The 19817-nt window shown below is 42.8% G+C and overlaps 1 protein-coding gene across 1 annotated transcript in view; it reads right to left on the bottom strand.

The window, feature by feature from the left end:
• Positions 1–19817, bottom strand: part of cacna2d3a (calcium channel, voltage-dependent, alpha 2/delta subunit 3a) — a 1018794-nt gene that overhangs the window by 662180 nt on the left and 336797 nt on the right. Inside the window, exon 4 of the mRNA XM_041191614.1 lies at positions 15421–15480. Coding sequence (XP_041047548.1) covers positions 15421–15480 — 60 coding nt within the window. The remainder of the gene's footprint in view (positions 1–15420; positions 15481–19817) is intronic.

The following is a 19817-nucleotide window of genomic DNA, read 5'->3' as shown; positions in this document are numbered from 1 at the left end:
TTCTTCTAATTCATGAATTTGTTTAGCAAATGGCTCTGTTTTTGAATTGGAACTAACTTGGCAAATATCTAAGTATTATGCCTTTCATATGCACATATATTTCCATGTCATAGTCTTGACTTGTGTAGAAGGATACCCTTCACCTTTGTCAGCAAAAAGCATTATGATAATTTGCTGTATGGAACCATTGTTCTCTCAATGAATATATTGGGTGTTCAATTTTATCTCAGTATGAGGCTCACTAAGTATAACAATTGAACTGCGCATTCAGTATAATAGTTCACAATGCAGCTGTTCTTCACAATGAACAACATTTCTTTTCTCTCGGTATCCTAGGAAGTGGCAAACCAGTTGGGAGACTGCCAGAATTTTTCTCCTCTAAAATTAAATTTATCCTGCAAAATAAAGATATTTTCCAGTAAAACCTCAAACAGATATATAGTTAAATGGCAGTTAAATCCGCATTTAAGTAAAATAATAGGTTGTTTAAAGCATATTTTAATGTACTGAGAGTACCATAAATGCTTTTAGATTAGGGCTTCATTGCATAAGGGGATGGAAGATGAAATTATAGTAATAGTTTGCATGTAACATATGTTTACAGTCGCTAGAATAGAGATGTTCATACAGTGCTACCATTATGTATGCTGTTTTCCTTATTTGTCTGCAAGGGTTAACAATGGATTTGGAGGGTAGCGTCCCGACTTTCCCCCCTCCCCCCACCCGCACAGGTAGCACTGAGCGCTTCTGGGTATGCGCCACGCTGGGCGGGCTTTAATTGGCCCACCCATGTAAAATGGTGGTGCGCAGCCGATCGCGGGTGGTGATCAGCTCCATGCTTGCCCGCACCCACTCCCGACTAGTGCACCTGACAGGGAGAAACTCCTCCCCATGTGGATTTCTGAGTGTGAAAGCTTCATAGATAAAATATGTCTGGTACTAGGCTGGACTCAGTGAGAAATACAAAGAAGCATAGGGACCAGCTGGAAGAGAGGGTGATGAGTCCTAACAGAGGAGGCAGAGGTTAGTTTACTGTAAAAAGTGTCTGTTATAAACAATCAGCAAATAGCATTATCAGGTAGGTTTCAGACACTGGTTAAACTGGCTGCTCAAGAAAAGGACAGAAAAATTAGGAACAAGAACAGCTTGTTGGATCAAGATAAAGGCTTTGTTAAAGAAAATGGTAGATTAGAGTAGTTGTAGATGCAATGGTGATGTGTACATGGTATTTTCATTTGAATAATAGCTGAAGCTAAGTGCAGGAGAGGAGCTAGTGGTGGTACTTCATGTAGAAATTAGTGGGATAATGACATAGGGCAGGTGCATGAAGAAATGCCCAAAATAGGTTTAAGAATAGCAAACCAGAAGGCAGGGCTGTCAACACCAACAATTTCTCAGTGTGAGATTTGTAGTCATGAGCACAGCGTCATCTTGTAATAACACATGCCTGTCCTGTGCTCAGTTGGCATAGGCTGGAGTGGGATACTGAATTGGAAAGTTAAATGGTCATTAGTAATGGAAATGTTGCTGTGCATTTTAACCACATCGAACATTTCCAAATAAAGACAGTAGTGTCTGAATATTTCTGCGAATCAGCAATCAGAACGCTGAATATGCATAAAGATAGCAATAGGTGATTGCTGTCGAAGGAGCCTTGGTGAATTCCTGCAGTAAATCTTGTAGGTGGTACACACTACTATGCATCGGTGGTGGAGAGAGTGAATGTTTGTTGATGTGGTGCCAATCAAGCGGGCTGCTTTGTCCTGGACGGTGTCCAGCTTCTTCAGTGTTGTAGGAGCTGCACTCCTCCAGGCAAGTGGGTGTACTCCATCACGTTCCTGACTTGTGCCTTGAGGATGACATCCTAACTCATCTCAAATTATCTTAGTTATTATTTAATCATTAAGCTGGCATGGATTTGCATTTCTTTAACTTTGGCCGGGATTTTCTGTGCCCACTGGCATCAGGCGTGTTCAGCGGTGTGAGTGGACAATATGGCGAGAAGGCCAAAAATCGGTTTCACAACTTCCTGAAACCAGTTTACGATCGTCCGCTCAGTCCATTGATAGTGGGCCATGTTCCCTGCCATAAGATCTCGGGAACCTCATTGTAATACCTCAGAATATCATTATAAGGCCAGCACCCCAGACTCATCCCCCACCCCACCTCTGGATCGTCTGCCTACATTGGCAGGAAAACATGTTGACATGTTTCACAATAGCATATATAAGACGTGCACTTGGCGGGCTGCACTTCACTCGGGACTTCAAGGTTTGTTTGCCTACCTTGCTTCGGTCAGCACTCACACAGTCATCAACACCAGGCTTCATGTACAGCACCACATCACTTTTAGGGGAGCTCGCGGGCAGGTCTCTACCTACCAGCTCAGCCATATGTGGATGGCTTTTCAAAGGCTGCAGGGCTAGGGGTTGATTTGGGTAGGGGGAGAAGTGGCCTCAGGCAAGGGAAGGGGTTGCAGGATGAGGGCTGTGCTGTGGAAAGAGGGTATACCCAGGGTGTGTGGGGGGGCACATGTTGATCTGTGCAAGCGGCCTCAAGGTGAGGGCTAAGGAGGCAGCCTCCAGAGGAGATGAGGCCAGATGGACATGTGAGGGTGTGTGTGTGAGAATGGGTGGTGATGGCCCTTGACCTGGCAGTGAGTGAGATGCCAGTGAATGTGTGATGGGCTTGAGTGTGTGAGTTTAGAGTGATGAGATGGTTATGGCAGCATGGATTAGATAATTCATCATCTATATGCATTGGATGGCCAAGCTCTTCTGTGCAGCATTGGCACTGGTCCCATCACCTACCAAGCCGGAGTGGTAATGTTGCTACCCCTCCTGTGGCCAGAGCAAGGTTAGAGGACATGAGATCAGGCCTCCAATGCATCCAAAAGGTGCTTGAGGGCTGCAATCTTCTTGCCTTTCAGGGCCATGTCTTCTTTGCTGCAGTCCTGGGCTGGAAGCACTGAGCATGGCTATATTTTAAATGTGATGCCAGGCATGATGAAGTGGCAAAATGATGGTGTGGCAGGCAAATCAGAGCCCGCCTACCATGAAAACGGCATGTTTTTTTAATTCATTCACAGGATGTGGGCTTCGCTGGCTGGGCTAGCATTTATTGCCCATTCCTAGTTGCCCTTGAGAAGGTGGCAGTGAGCTGCCTTCTTGAACTGCTGCAGACCATATGGTGTAGGTACGCCGATGGTGGTATTAGGAAGGGAGTTCCAGGATTTTGACCCAGCGATTGTAAAGGAACGGTGATATATTTCCAAGTCAGGATGGTGAGTGACTTGGAGGGGAACTTCCAGGTGGAGGTGTTCCCATCTATCTGCTACCCTTGAACTTCTAGGTGGTAGTGGTTGTGGGTTTGGAAGGTGCTGTCGAAGAAGCCTTGGTGAATTCCTGTAGTGCATCTTGTAGGTGATACACACTGTTGCTACTGTGCGTCGGTGGTAGAGGGAGTCAATGTTTGTTGATGTGGTGCCAATCAAGCAATCTGCTTTGTCCTGGATGGTGTCTAGCTTCTTCAGTGTTGTAGAAGCTGCACTCATCCAGGCAAGTGGGGTGTATTCCATCACATTACTGACTTGTGCCTTGAGGATGGTGGATAGGCTTTGGGAAGTTAGGAGGTGAGTTACTCGTCACACAATTCCTATCCTTTGACCTGTTCTTGTAGCCACAGTATTTATATGGCTAGTCCAGTTCACTTTCTGGTCAATGGTAACCTCCAGGATATTGATAGTGGGGAATTTGGTGATGTGTTGCCATTGAACACCAAGGGACGATGGTTGGATTCTCTCTTGTTGGAGATAACCATTGCCTGACACTTGTGTGGTGCGAATGTTACTTGCCACTTGTCAGCCCAAGCCTGGCTATTGTCCAGGTCTTGCTGCATTTGGACCTGGACTGCTTCAGTATCTGAGGAGTCGCGAATGGTGCTGAACATTGTGCAATCATCAGTGACCATCCCCACTTCTGACCTGTATCCTGGAAATGCATAATAAATGCGGCGCATTTGGGACAATACCGCATGAAGAGCCGCCATTGTTGCCGATGGGTAAAGTGTTTTTTCTGCCTGCTACGCACAATGCAAATCTGGGACAATTCTGCCCTTTGCTTCTGCCCTTAAAACACTCAATGTTATGTCATTTTATCCATCAGCATACCTCATGCTCCCTCAGCCATGTTCCCATTAAGTTGCTGACTGTCCAAATTCTCTTACCCTTTGCTAGGCTAATTGCTGTCATAAATGGTTCCTCCTTCTCATCTACAATTACAACTATCCCCCCAACCCCAAAACGCTTACTCTTGTCCCTTCATGCTTGCAGCAAAATAGCATTAGACAAAGTCAAAAAAATCATAGTGGTGGGTAGCTAATTAGGCCAATTAAGGTGCCTATTGAGGGTATTCTTCACAAACCTACATGCTGAGGTGCCCTCAAGTTCTTCAGTCTGCCTCACCTCTCCTGGTGGTGTTGCTGAGGTTCCAAAGCTGCTGGCCCTCTGATTGGATTAGCAGTATGGAGAACCTGCCCATGTTCTTCAATTGAACAGTGAGCCTAGTGCTGGACAATTATGAAGCTGCCTCCTTAAAATTTGCCGATGTGGTCCTGATGACAGGACTTCTCTCCTCCCTGTTCAAATTCCACTCAAAAGGTGGAATTTTCTGCTCTGAAGATTAAGTGCAATGGTGGGCGGGAAAGGCGGCGCAGTTTCTGCCAGCCAGCATGGCGGTCTTCCGCACCAGATCATCCACTATTCAGCTCATTATATATGCATTAACATGCAGCACATCGTATCTTGGGGCAGGGCGGGCTGGGATTTGTCCACCCCATCTTTACCTCATTGGCTCACATCTCAGGGTACCTGTGCACACAATCACTCTCTGCAGCCCTAGACTTCTCATGGCAAACACCAGAATGGCCCCAAGAAGGAAAAAGCCCACAGCTCTGAAGTTTGGAGATAGTGCACTGGCGGCACTCCTCCAAGCAGTTGAGAGCTGGCAGGAGATACTTTTCCCCCATGACGGGAGCCAGAGTTCCACTAACCTCACCACAAAGGCTTGAGAGGAGATCACCAATGCCATCAGCACCAATGTGGTGCAGAAGAGGACCGCCATCTAGTGCAGGTACAGAATGAATGATCTCAGCTGCTCTGCTAGGGTAATGCAACCTTCTCCTTACTCCAAACTCACACTCTCAGAAAGCAATCAGGCATTCACATAGTTACAATCCACAGGGATCTCACACACTACTAGCACTACTAGTCTGGGAAAAGAGTCCTGCAGTCAGAATCGCCATAAAGCAGTCTTGGAAGAGTGTCCTGCCGTCAGCATCGCTGTGAAGCAGTCCGGGAAGAGTGTCCAGCAGTCAGCATCACTGTGAAGCAGCTTGAGAAGAGTGTCCTGCAGTCAGCATCGCTGTGAAGCATTCTGAGAAGAGCGTCCTGCAGTCAGCATCGCTGTGAAGCAGTCCGGGAAGAGTGACCTGCAGTCAGCATCGCTGTTAAGCAATCACTTCAAAAAGTGACATCAGCACGAATGTGAGAGCTGATTGGTAAGTAGTGGGTAAGTGTTCTTCTCCAGTTTAAAATAGATTAAGCTAAGGAAAGGTATGAGTTCTAGTTTTTATTTAAAGTACATAAATAATTTAACTTTTTTACTATTATTGACTTAAAGTAAGGGGTTTCTTATCAACTAGAGGCATGGCAGGGCAGCTGATTCCCGTGTTATGTACTGCCTGCAACATGTGGGAAGTCCCAAATGCTGCTCCTTGCGCTCTGACAGACCACGTTTCCAGGAAGTGCCACCAGCTGCAGCTACTTGAGCTCCGAGTTTCAGAGCTTGAGCAGCAGCACAGAGGCTGACAGTTTTGTGGATACCACGTTTTTAGATGTGATCATCTTACGGAAGTGCAGACAGAGAGGGAATGGGTGACCATTAGTCAGAAGAAAGGTGTCAGATAGGTAGTCAGGAAATCCCTAGGGTGCATCTCGCTTGAGAACGGTTTTTCTGTCTTGGAAAATGGTGAGAGTGACGATTCATCTGGGGAGTGCAGCCACGCTCATAACACTGTGAGTGGCTCAGCTGCACAGGGGGGGAGGAAAAAGAGGGGAGGAGCAATAGTGATAGAAGATTCGATAGTAAGGGGAACAGACAGGCATTTCTGTGGCCATAGACGTGACTCCAGGATGGAATGTTGCCTCCCTGGTGCCAGGGTCAAGGATGTCACTGAATGGTTGCAAGGCGTTCTAAAGGGGGAAGACAAACAGGCAGAGATCGTGGTACATATTGGTACCAACAACATAAGTAGAAAGAGGGATGAGGTCCTGCAAGCAGAATTTAGGGAGCTAGGAAACAGATTTAAAAACAGGACCTCAAAAGGTAGTAATCTCTGGATTACTTCCGGTGCCATGCGCTAGTGAGTATAGAAATAGGAGGTTAGCCTAGATGAATGCGTGGCTAGAGAGATGGTGCAGGAGGGAGGGCTTTAGATTTCTGGGACATTGAGACCATGTCTGGGGGCAGTGGGACCTGTACAAGGCGGACAGGTTGCACCTGAACCGGAATGGGACCAACATCTTTGCAGGGTAGTTTGCTAGTCCTGTTGGGGAGGGTTTAAACTAACTTGGCAGGGGGATGGGATCCTGAGAGGAGGTTCAGCAGGGGGAGATGCACAGCCAAAATTAGAAGAGAGAGCAAGTGAGTCTGGAAGGCATAGAAATTATAGGCCAGTTAAGGCGCAAGGAAGTTTGGCAAGGTTGAATGGTATTTATATTAATGCAAGGAGTCTGACAAATAAGGCAGATGAGTTGAGGGCACAAATTAACCCGTGGAAGTATGATGTCATTGCTGTCACAGACACATAGTTGAGAGAGGGGAAGGATTGGCAGCTCAATATTCCAGGATATAGGGTCTTCAGGCGATACAGGGAAGGAGGTTAAAGAGGAGGGGATATTGCAAAATTGAATAAGGAATCAATGACAGCAGTAAGAAGGGGTGACATTTTTGAAGGCTCCTCAAAAATGAAGCCATATGGGTAGAAATGAAAAACAAAAAAGGAGCAATCACATTGCTGGGAGTGTACTATAGGCCCCCAACAGTCAGAGAGAAATAGAAGAGCAGATATGTAGGCAAATTTCAGAGAAGTGTAAAAGTAATAGGGTAGTAATAGTGGAGGATTTCAACTTCCCCAACATTAACTGGGTCAGTCATAATGTGATAGGTTTAGAGGGAGTGGAATTCTTAAAATGCATCCAGGTGAATTTTTTAAGCCAGTACGTAGAAGGTCCTACAAGAGAGGGGGCGGTCCTGGACTTAATTTTGGGGAATGAAGCCAGGCAAGTGGTAGACGTGTCAGTGGGGTAGCATTTTGCAAATAGTGATCAAAACTCCATTACACTCAAGGTTATTATGGAAGAGGACAAGGATGGGCCAGGAATCAGAGTTCTAAATTGGGGGAAGGCCGATTTTAATAAGAAGAGTTATGATTTAGCCAGAGTGGACTGGGAGCAGCTACTTTTAGGTAAATCTGTGTCAGAACAATGGGACTCATTCAAGAAGGAAATAGGGAGAGTACAGGGCCAATATATTCCATTTAAGACAAAGGGTGGGACCAACAAATCCAGGGAACCCTAGATGCCAAGGAATATTCGGGATTGGATAAAGAGAAAAAGGGAGGCTTATGGCAGATACCAAGGGCTCAAAACAGCGGAATCCCTAAAGGAGTGTAGAATGTGTAGGGGGGAACTTAAAAAGGAAATTAGGAGAGCAAAAAGGGGCATGACAAAACTTTGACAGGTAAAATGAAGGAAAATCCAAAGTTATTTTACAAGTACATTAAGAGTAAGAGGATAACTAGGGAAAGAGTAGGGCCCATTAAGGACCATAGTGATAATTTGTGTGTGGAGCCGGAAGACATAGGTAGGGTTCCAAATGAATACTTTATATCAGTGTTCACAAGTGAGAGGGACAATGCTGGCATGGAAATCAGGCAGAAGGACTGTGATTTAATTAAATAAATAGCATGGAAAGGGAAGAGGTTCTAAGTGCTCTGACAGGCTTAAAACTAGATAAATCTCCAGGCCTGGATGAAATGTATCTCAGGCTGTTGAGTGAGGCAAGGGAGGAAATAGCAGGGGTGCTGGCAATAATTTTCAATACCTCTCTGGCCACAGGAGAGGTGCCAGAGGACTGGAGGATAGCCAATGTGGTATCGTTAGGGAACTACAGGCCAGTCAGTCTAACCTCAGTGGTGGGGAAACTATTGGAAGCAATTCTGAGGGACAGAATTAATCTGCATTTGGAGAGGCAGGGATTAATCAAGGTCAGTCAGCATGGTTTTGTTAAGGGGAGGTCATGTCTGACCAGATGGATTGAATTTTTCAAAGAGGTGACCAGGTGTGTAGATGAGGGCAATGCATTGGACATAGTCTACTTGGACTTCGGCAAGGCTTTTGATAAGGTCCCGTATGGGAGATTGATAACAAAGGTAAGAGCCCATAAGATCTAAGGCAATTTGGCAAATTGGATCCAGAATTGGCTGAGTGGCAGGAAACAAAGGATGATGGTCGAGGGGTGTTTTTGTGACTGGATGCCTGTGTCCAGTGGGGTTCCACAGGGATTGTTGTTGCAGTTTGTGGTATATATAAACGATTTAGACTTGAATGTAGGAGGATTGATCAGTAAGTTCGTGGATGACACAAAAATTGGTGGGGTGGTAAATAGTGAGGATGATAACCTTAGATTACAGGAGGATATAGACAGGCTGGTCAGATGAGCTGATCAGTGGCAAATGGAATTTAATCCAGATAAGTGTGAGGTGATGCACTTGGGCAGGACAAACAAGGCATGGGAATACACCGATGAATGGTAGGGCCCTGGGAAGTACCAAGGATCAGAGAGGCCTTGGTGTGCATGTCCACCGATCCCTTAAGGTAGTGAGACAGGTAGATAAGGTGGTTAAGAAGGCAAACGGGATACTTGCCTTTATTAGCCGAGGCATAGAATATAAGACCGGGGAGGATAAGCTGGAACTGTATAAAACCCTGGTTAGGCCACAGCTGGAGTATTGCGTGCAGTTCTGGAATCCGCATTATAGGAAGGATGTGAGTGAACTAGAGAGAGTGCAGAGGAGATTTACCAGGATGTTGCCTGTGCTGGGGAGTTTTAGTTATGAGGAGAGATTGGATAGACTGGGGTTATTTTCCCTGGAGCAGAGGAGATTGGTGGAGGACATGATTGAGGTGTATAAAATTATGAGGGGCATAGATAGGGTAGACAGGAAGGAACTTTTCCCCTTGGTGGGGGGGGATCAATAATCAGGGGGGATAGATTTAAGGTAAGGGGCAGGAGGTTTAGAGGGGATGTGAGAAAGAATTTTTTCACTAAGAGGGCGGTGGGAATCTGGAACTCACTGCCTGAAAGGGTGGTAGAGACAGAAACTCTCATAACATTTAAGAAATATTTGGATGTGCACTTGTGATGCAATGGCATACAAGGCTATGGGCCTAGTGCTGGAAAATGGGATTAGAATAGTTAAGTGCTTGTTTGACCGGCACAGACTCGATGGTCCAAAGGCTCAATGGGCTGTGGACCTCTGTGACTCTGACTCTATGACACAAGAGACACCATCACTGAATCTCTCACACACATTTTACATCTTCATCTCTTGTCACATGCTGCACAAGCCGCATCCTCAGACCTTACATAGGTCCAGTCAGCACATACAGAAGGCAGGTATGCATATCATCTGCTTTGGCATCCGTCCTGTTCACAGTATGTCCAATTGTCTTTATGCAGGATGACAGGAAGATATAATAATTCTCATAATGTTATTGGAATTTATTGTAAACTGGAGTAAAAGTGGGGTCTGTGTGTGTGTCTTTGTGTGTGTCTGTGTGTGTATGGGCGATTTAATTGAATTAAAGGCAGCTGGTCTGAAGGTTTTGATGTATTAGAAGATAAACTAGGTTTGAAGTGTTAAGTAGGTATGGGTGTAAAGGAAACATCTGCATTTTTTAAAATAGCCAGACTAGAATGTTTTTAGAGGAGTGAAATGTGTCACCTAGTCAAGTTCAGAAACAGTGGGGAGAATCTTCGGCTTGGTAAGCGAGAGTGGGGCATGCTCGCTGAGGCATAAAATGACGTGGGGTGACTTGGCTGTGCGCCCCCTGAACTGTCAAAGGCCTATTTAGGCCATTTAACTAACAATTAAAATAATTAACAGAGCTGTCCATCCAATCTTAAGGTTAGCAGGCAGGTGAAGAGCTCAGATGCCCTTCGCATTTTTCATGGAAGCTCATCCACGGGCGGAATGAGGTTTCATGAATGATTTTAAATTTTCTCAAAAATTTTAATTGAAATTAATGCACGTCTCAGCTCATGTGAGTGTTTCACATGAGAGGCCATGTCATAAAAAAATTTTCAATACTGTTAGAACTTAAAACTAATGTCCCTGAGGCACCTCTGTGCCTCAGAGAGATTTCTGCTCTCTGAGCACACTCCCAACTCAGAGAACCGCCCCCCCCCCAAGCCCCGCCCGCATGGGGAGCGCACAACGCTTCCAGGCGTGCTTCATGCTGAGCGGGCCTTAATTGGCCTACCCATGTAAAATGGCAGCGCGGATCCAATCGGGGGCGCCAATCAGATCCATGCCCACCTGCGCCCACCCCCGCATAACACTCCCGATGGGGGGAAAATTCTACCCAGTGTGTTTATTTTCCCCATAGATTACTGGTAAAATTAGTACTGTAAGAGACTTTTTTAATCAGAGAAGTAAAGTCCAAAGATATAGTGAAACAATGGGAAATTGCTTTCAAAGGGGAAAATATGTATAAAGGAGTGAAGGCTGTGTGTAAGGGCAGGCATTTTAACAAGTGTGAAAAGCCTTCAGCATCATTGCCTCAACCTGCTGTCTACAAAGAACTGGAGTTAAGAAAATTCACTTGGAATTGGATTGCTCAGGGTATCATGTTTCTTTGCCTGGGTCTTTTCAAATATATGTGTCTTACTGTTGCCTTCATAGCAGTGTAACTGGGAGTTAGATTAACTAGGGGATTTAGAAGTTATTATAGTAGTAATTTGTAGATCTATGTACGTATTTAAAATAATTTCTTCTATTAATAAAGGTTTAATTTAGTTTTGTAAGAAACCTATAAGACTTGGTGGTCTTATTACTACTGAATTCAAGGCATGCATCTCGAAATTTATACAAATTTCAAAACAGTTGTGGCAGTTGTTTCAAGTTTCCCTTTGGGATTTGAGCAGCTCAGCATTTGTACAGCATCTACAAGGCACAAGTCAGGAGTGTGATTGAATACTCTCCACTTACCTGGATGAGTGAGCTCCCACAACACTCAAGAACTTGACCCCATCCAGGACAAAGCAGCCCGCTTGATTGGGACCACATACACAAACATTCACTCCCTCCTCCACTGACGCACAGTAGCAGCAGTGTATACCATCTATAAGATGCACTGCAGGAATTCACCAAGGCTCCTTCGACAGCACCTTCCAAACCCACAACCACTACCATTTAGAAGAACAAAGGCAGTAGATAGATGGGAACACCACCACCTGGAAGTTCCCCTCCAAGTCACTCAACATCCTGACTTTGAAATATATCGCCATTCCTTCACTGTCTCTGGGTCAAAATCCTGGAACTCCCTTCCTAACAGCACTGTGGATGTAGCTACACCAAATGGACTGCAGCGGTTCAAGAAGGCAGCTCACCACCACCTTCTCAAGGGCAATTAGGGATCGGCAATAAATGCTGGCCCAGCCAGTGAAGCCCACATCCCATGAATGAATTTTTAAAAATCTACTGATATTGCATTGTCATTTCATCACAATTTATCAAATGGAAAAAAAAACAAGGTTAAACATGTTATTAAAAAGTACATAAATAACAAGGGCTCTACAAAGATATTGCTGGCCTTGCCAGTGCCATTCATATCCAAATAATGAATAAAAAAAAGTTTGTTAGGGTCTGGAATGTGCAGCCTGTGAGGGTAATGAGGCAGATTCAATCAGGCTTTCAGAGGGGAATTGCTAATTATCTGAAGGGAAACAAGTTGCAGGGCTAAGGGGAAAGGGCAGGTGAGCTGGACTGGCTACATTGATCTTGCAATGAGCCGGCATGGATAGCAAGGGCTGAAGGACCTCCTTCTGTGTTGTAACCATTCTATGATTCTATCATTACAACACTTATTATCATCATCAGTCATAAAACAACTCCACATAAGAACACTGTTGTCCTACTTCTGGCTTCATATTGTTGGCTTCTCTTTATAGTTTCATTATTAATTACAGCAATTCTACATCTGTTCAGATGCGGTTACGCAAAAATTATTTGCAGACAAAACAGATAACATTACATCATGTAAAACAGAATGTAGGTGTATGTTGCTGTGAGGCTCTGTTTTCATAAAATGAAAGGTGGGATCAATTACAGGTCATGTTACAAATCAGATCACTGAGGTTATTTGGCAGGTGAGTTAACAAGTTGGAGATGGCATAACTGTAATTTTCTTTGAGACAAGGAGCTGCAACTCATCTCTTAAGATTGCTTTGCATTTATAAGCAAGAAACACAAGTACAGGTAGCAGGCATACATTACTCTAACTGCAAAAATCAGTGCTTAGAAGGTTTAAATTTTCCCATGTTTAAATTAGCTTGTTTTCAGTTTGTTCTAAGGTTACTTGGTCTGCTGCAGCTCTAAGGGAAAAAAGGCTGAGAGACAATTACATATTAGAATCAGCCAATCCAAGGCAAATTAAAGAAATGTGGATAGATTGGAATAAATGTCTGGATAATTTTGACTAAGATTAAGATTCAGCTAGGATGATAACAAAAGTGCTCTTCCTAAGAGTCTCTGTTTTGGCCATAACATTGTGTCCTATTTACCATTACAAATGCCTATGGGCAGAATTTTGTCCTCATCGGGTGGGCTCGGCGAGGGCGGGTGGCAGCAGTCGGGAGGCCGAAAGCTGCCCACAATAGGGGCCGGGCCGCGATTTCGTGCTGGTGGGCCAATTAAGGCCTGCCCAGTGTGAAACGCGCGTGGCAGTGCTCAGCGCCGCCTGTGTGAGTGGGGGGTGGAGGAGGGTGAGTGCACGACTTCGCACATCACGCGGGTGCATGCTGGAAAAACTCCGTGAGGCACAGAGCACTGTAAGATGTTAGAAATTAGTATAACATTTTTTGCTCGTGGATGAGTTTTTGCAAAAAATATAAAGGCTGCCTGGCCTTTTCGCCTGCCCATCAACCATAAGGTTGGACGGGCAGCAAAAAATTTAAATCAATTGGTTTGTTAATGGCCTTAATAGGCCTTTTAATTGCTGCCAAATCCCACACACGTCCGCCAACCGAAATATCACACAAGTGTGCGATGATGTCGGGACGCTTGCCCAACGTCATCGCGCGTTATTTTACACTCGTTCGGGTCGGGCGCACGCCCACTCAGCGAGCTAAAAATTCTGGCCTATGTCTACATTTTCCATTCAATTTTCCTATGTTGCTGTCACAATGCAATTCCATACTGTTGTCATGAGGTGGCTCTTTTGAGCAAATTTTCAGCTTTGTCTCCCAACTTCACTGTCAACTCATTCACTTGATTTTGGGTTTTTAATACTTATTGGACTCAAATGATTTATTTTTGTCTCCAGTACTTTTAGTTGCTTACTAGTGCCCCCAGGCTCCCGTTTCCTTTTTCTCCTATTTGTGGGCTTCCAGATAGCTTTCCCTTTATATGTGGATATAATTACTTTAGTGCAGATGGACAAGTCATAGAATTATAGAATGATACACCATCGTGCCTGTGTAACTCTTTGAAAGAGTTATCCAATTAGTCCCATTCTCCTTTTCTTTCCCCACAGTCATGCAAAATTTTCCTCTTCAAGTATTTATATATTTCCCTTTTGAAAGTTATTATTGAAACTGCTTCTACCACCCTTTCAGGCAGTGCATTCCAGATGACAACAATTCTCCTGGTGAACATTTGTTTCTTCATGTCGCCTCTGGTTCTTTTGCCAATTAGCTAAAGTAAACTGGGCATCCATACTATTAACAAAGCAGATAGTGTGCCAAGCAATGTAACAAGATTTTCAGGAAACAATATTACTCTACAAGATAATGATATCTTTATAAATTGCCTTTTGCTGCAAAATAATTTTTGAATGCAATATATCTGAAAATAAATAGGCTTTTCTAGGTTCTGCCCAGAGAAATAAAAGGTATGTTCGTTCCTTAATTATTTTGTACTTTGTATACAAATGTTTCCTACTCATTTACTACCATCAATAATTTGAAATCTTATTCTCCTTCAAATGTATACGCTACAGCTATCCAGTAGCCTTTGAGCAAACCAAAAACACCATCTACCCACAATTGCTACATCCATGAATCTTACGACTTTTACTAGGAAAACAGAGCCCTCCACCTCCCACAGGGCATTCACTACAAACAAGCAGCCATGCTAAATAAATCTTCTTTTCATAAAACAACTAATTCTCCCAGACTGAGAACAGATTTTGTAGCTAAAATTGTTAATTACAATATGTTAAAAGTACTATTATCCACAAATTCAAATCAAGTTGCATTAGATATAATGCAGAAATGTTGGCATGATACAATCCAGGCTTAATAACAGCAAAAGATTAAGGAAGTTCATCTTAATAACAATGGGACCAGATATACTGGTGTGCAAGTATATCTCATGTAAAAGTCGACCCCATGAATTTTGGCCTAAAAAGATATAATTTTTCAAATACCTAGTGTAAAATTGGATCCTGTTTTTCAGGGATCAAAGCTGAAAAATTTCAGAACCAAAGTATAATCCTGAAGTTGTTAATGATTTGATTTCATTGTAAACGTTTAAATACTAATGAAAATTAATACGATAAATAAATGAATAAATGTTAGGTAATTATTATAGATGGAAGTATATGGTCTGTAATATACATAAATGTTAGATAATGAATATGAATTCTTTGCTGTTGATGGTTTTTACTTTATTCCATTGCAATGGTCTTTTTTGGATTTCACTTGGACCCTCAAAAACATTACCCATGTAAAAGTTGACCCCACATTTAATTTAGCCTTAAAAATCTCAAATTTGAATTTTACTCCAAGTATTTATGGTAATTCTGTTTTTAAATTTAGTTACATATTCAGTCATTTTTTAGGGGTAGGTTTCAAGGGAAATGTTTTCATTTCTTGAAAGTAAGTAATATCACGGCACAAAGCCATTTATAGGGATTTGGCAGAAAATGATGCAATACTGCCTTTAGATCAACAGGTTAAGTGTCTATTTTAGTCATTGAAATACTTCACTATAATATACTCAGTTGTTTAAATATGACACTCAATAATTAGTGAAAATAAACTGACTAGCACATTTGTGACATGATAATTCACTTACCTCCAAATCGGAATTATATTCATGCTCCAAGTGAGCATTTTCAGCAGCTTCAACCAGACGCTGTGAAGGAGAAACAAAATGCATCTAAGTTAGAAAAACTAATTTTACATTTGTTATATTTTATATTAACATTTTTATGCTGTATATTTATCTTTAGCCACTGGCTTAAGCATTTTATATGCAACTCAGGAGCATTTTGAGGAAGTGAACTACTGGTGAGAATGATTTATCACAAAAATATGTGAGGGGAGTAAAACTGGATTTAAATAAGGATAATGAAACCCCTGCCTGTTGCTGACAGGTGCCTGAGTTGTCCATTTCGAGGCCCCCATCAAAATGACAGTGACTTGGACATCAGTGGATCTGCTACCATTGTGCTACCTACCATTCTTGCCTAATGGAGGAGGGATGAAAATCAGGCACAGAGAATCACATATAGATCAATGTTTACATGCACACTGAATATCAATATAAATGTATATAATTTTATAATTTAATAATTTCAGCAAATATGCTTCTAACCATCTTTTGAATGAAATGTTAAAGCAAGGCTCTGTCCACTCAGATGAAAATAAAAGATCCTATGACACTATTTTGAAGAAGGGCAGGACGGTTATCCCCTATGTCCTGCCCACTATCTATCCGTCAATCAGCATCACAAAAATAAGATTATCTGATCATTATCACATAGCTGTTTGTGTGAGCTTGCTGTGCATAAATTGGTTGCCATATTTCCTAAATGACAAGTGACTACACTTCATTGGCTATAAAGTGCTTTGAGACATCTGCTGGTCTTGAAAGGCACTATAAAAATGCAAGTGTTTCCTTCTTTTCATTTACCACTAGCATTTTAATTGACCACAAAGGCAAAAAGAACTATAGTTAAACTAAATTACAGATCATGGTTTTTTTTTTAAGGGGAGATCACTTGATAAGAGAAAAAGAAACAAATTATCATCAACACATTTATGTATTTACACAGCAAATTGCAGCATACATAGGAAGAAAGTAATTAAAGTAAATTAACTAAATAACATAAGTTAGAATTGCAGGACCGGTGTTATGTTGCAGCTGTGAGATGTGGGTGCTTTTGGACGCCAAGACAACCCATGACAAACACGTCTGCCGGAAGTGTAAGCAGCTAGAGGAATTTCGGATCAGGATTATGGATCTGGAAGCTGAAATGCAGACACCGCGCAACATAAGGGAGGGGGAGAAATAGCTCGATACTTTGTTCCAGAAGACATTCACACCTCTCAGGAGAGGATCATCTGTTTTGGTCAGCAGTGAGGGACAGGAGGATGTGACCGTCAGTGAGGCAGGTAATGGGTCCGAGCAGACAGTAGGGGAGGAGCCTCAGGCTTTGCAATTGTCAAACAGGTTTGAGGTGCTTACAACCTGTGTGAATGAAAGTGAAGTCTGCAAGGTGGATGAGCTGACTGGCCATGGCACTGTGGTACAGGAAGCCATTCAAGTAGGTGGTGGGGGGTAAAATGGAATGGGGATAGTATAGTGAGGGGGGTTGACACTGTTCTCTACAGCAAAGAGCCAGAGTCCCCATGGCTATGTCGCCTGCCCAGTGCCAAGGTTCGGAACATCTGCTCAGAGCTGGAGAGGAACTTGCAGTGGGAGGGGGAGAATCCCCCACGAGTTGTCGTGGTCCATGTAGGTACCCAATTACATAGGTAAAACTAGGAAATAAGTTCTACAAAGTCAGTATGAGGAGCTAGGTACCAAATTAAGAAGCAGAACCTCAAAGGTTATAATCTCTGGATTATTATTTGAGCCATGTGCATAAAGCAAATAAGATTAAAGAGACGAATTTGTGGCTCAAAGACTGCTGTGGGAGAAGTGGGTTCTGGTTTGTGGGGTACTGGCATCAGTACTGGGGAAAGTGGGGGCTGTACTATTTGGACGGTTTACACCTGAACAATGCTGGAACAAGTGTCCTTGCAAATCGCATAACTAGGAAAGTGGAGAGGGTTTTAAACTAAACAAAAGGGGTGAGAGATCAAGCTTAGGTACAGGTAGCAATTCAAGGTGTAGAATCAGGACAGGAGAGCAAAATAGTAATATGAGAAATGAGGGTCAGAGAATGGCAGGAAGGGACAGGGAGAAAAAACCTAAGAATAGATCAACATTCAAGACTAGATGTTACAAAGGTAACAAAAGACAAAACTGAAGGCTCTCTGTCTGAATGCATGTAGCATTCATTAGAAAGGAAATGAATTGATGGCCCACATTGAAGTAAATAAATATGATCTGATAGCAATTACGGAGACGTGGCAGTACGATGACAAAGATTGGGTCCTGAATATTGAAGGGTACATGACATTCAAGAAGAATAGGAAGCTAGGTAAAGGTGGAGGGGTAGCACTGTTAATCAAAGAAGGCATTGGTACAATAGTTAGAGATAACCTTGGTTCAGGAAATCAGGATGTGGAATCGGTTTGGGTGCATATGAGGAATAGTAGGGGAAAAAAGCCATTAGTGCGAGTGGTCTACAGGCCACCTATCTATAGCCACAGTGTAGGACAAAGTGTTCAAGAGAAAATATGGTGTTCTTGTGATAAAGGGATGACAATAATCATGGGTGATTTTAATCGACACATAAACTGGAAAAATTAGATTGGCAGTAGTAACCTGGCTGAGGAGTTCTTAGAATACTTTTGAGATAGTTTCTTAGAGCAGCATGTTCTGGAACCAACCAGGGAGCAGATTATATTAGGTTTGGTGTTATGTAACGTGACAGGATTAATTAGTTACCTCAGAATAAAGGCACCCCTAGGTAGCAGCAACCATAATATGATTGAATTTTACATTCAGTGTGAAAGGGAGAAGAATGGGTCTAAGACTAGTATCTTAAACTTAGCTTTCATCTCTAGCTGAAGTGAACTGGGAAACTAGGCTATAGGATAGGTTAATAGAGAAGCAGTGGTAGACATTTAAGGGGATATTTCAGATTATTCAGAATAAGTACATTCCTACTCTAAAGAAAAATTCTAACAGGAGGACCCACCATCTATTGTTAATTACAGACATTAAGGAAAGCATCAAACTTAAGGAAAAAGCATACAACTCTGTAAAGATAAATGGCAGGACAGATGATTGGACAGAATATAAAGAATGGCGGAAAATGACTAAAAGGTTAATCAGGAGAAAGAAATTAGAGTATGAGAGGAAGCTAGCCACAAAAATAGGTAGGAAAGTATGTTGTGAAGAGGACATGAGGAGGTTGCAGATGGATATAGATAGGTTGAGTGAGTGGGCAAATATCTGACAAATGGAGTTTAATGTGGGAAAATGTGAAGTTGTTCACTTTGGCAGGAAGAACAAAAAAGTAGGGTATTACTTAAATGGAGAACAGCTGCATAATTCTGGGGTGAAGAGGGATCTAGGTGTTCTAGTACATGAGTCACAAAAAGTTAGTATGCAGATACAGCAAGTAATTAAGAAGGCTAATGGAAAACTATCCTTTATTACAAGAAGGATTGAACATAAAAGTAAGGATGTTATGATTCAGTTATACAGGGCATTGGTGAGATCGCACCTCGAATACTGTGTGCAGTTTTGGTCTCCTTATTTAAGGAAGGATGTAAATGCATTGGAGGTGGTTCAAGGGAGGTTCACTAGATTGATGCCTGAAATAAGTGGGTATTTTATGAGGAAAGGTTGGACAGACTGGGCTTGTTTCCAATGGAGTTTAGAAGAGTGAGGGGTACTTTGATTGAAGTATACAAGATCCTGAACGGCCTTGACAAAGTGGACATCAAAAGGATGTTTTCTCTTGTGGATGAGTCCAGAACTAGGGGGCACTGTTTTAAAATTAGGGGACGCCCTTTTAATGACAGAGATGAGGAGAAATTTTCTCTCTCGGAGGGCTGTGTGACTTTGTAATTCTCTGCCTCAGAAGGTGGTGGAGGCGGGATCATTGAATATTTTTAAGGCAGATGTAGATAGATTCTTGTTAGGCAAGGGAATCAAAGGTTATTGGGGATAGATGGGAATGTGGAAATCGAGACACTAGAAGATCAGCCATGATCTTATTGAATGGCGAAGCAGGCTCGAGGGGCCGAATGGTCATCTGTTGTTCCTATTTCTTGTGTTCTTATGTATTAATTAAGTGAATAATCCCATGTTGGGGAAGTAAAACAAAAAGTACTATGTACTCCAACATGCTGAAATTAAACTAGATCTTTAAACTATAGGTTGAGTTATATTTCTTGGGAAGGAAGCCAGAACTGGCCAAATACTAAGGCCGGGATTTTCCGCTCCTGTTGGTCACGGTCATCATAAGCGGACAATATGGCAAGAAGGTCAAAAATCTTTTTTGATTTACGCCATTGTGAAACCAGTTTGCGATCATCTGCTCCGTCCATCAGTGGTGGGCTGTGTTT

This window comes from Carcharodon carcharias, chromosome 7 (assembly GCF_017639515.1).
Source record: "Carcharodon carcharias isolate sCarCar2 chromosome 7, sCarCar2.pri, whole genome shotgun sequence".
Classification (NCBI taxonomy): domain Eukaryota; kingdom Metazoa; phylum Chordata; class Chondrichthyes; order Lamniformes; family Lamnidae; genus Carcharodon; species Carcharodon carcharias.
Note: the sequence above shows the minus strand (reverse complement) of the source record. Positions and strands in the feature narration are given on the sequence as shown.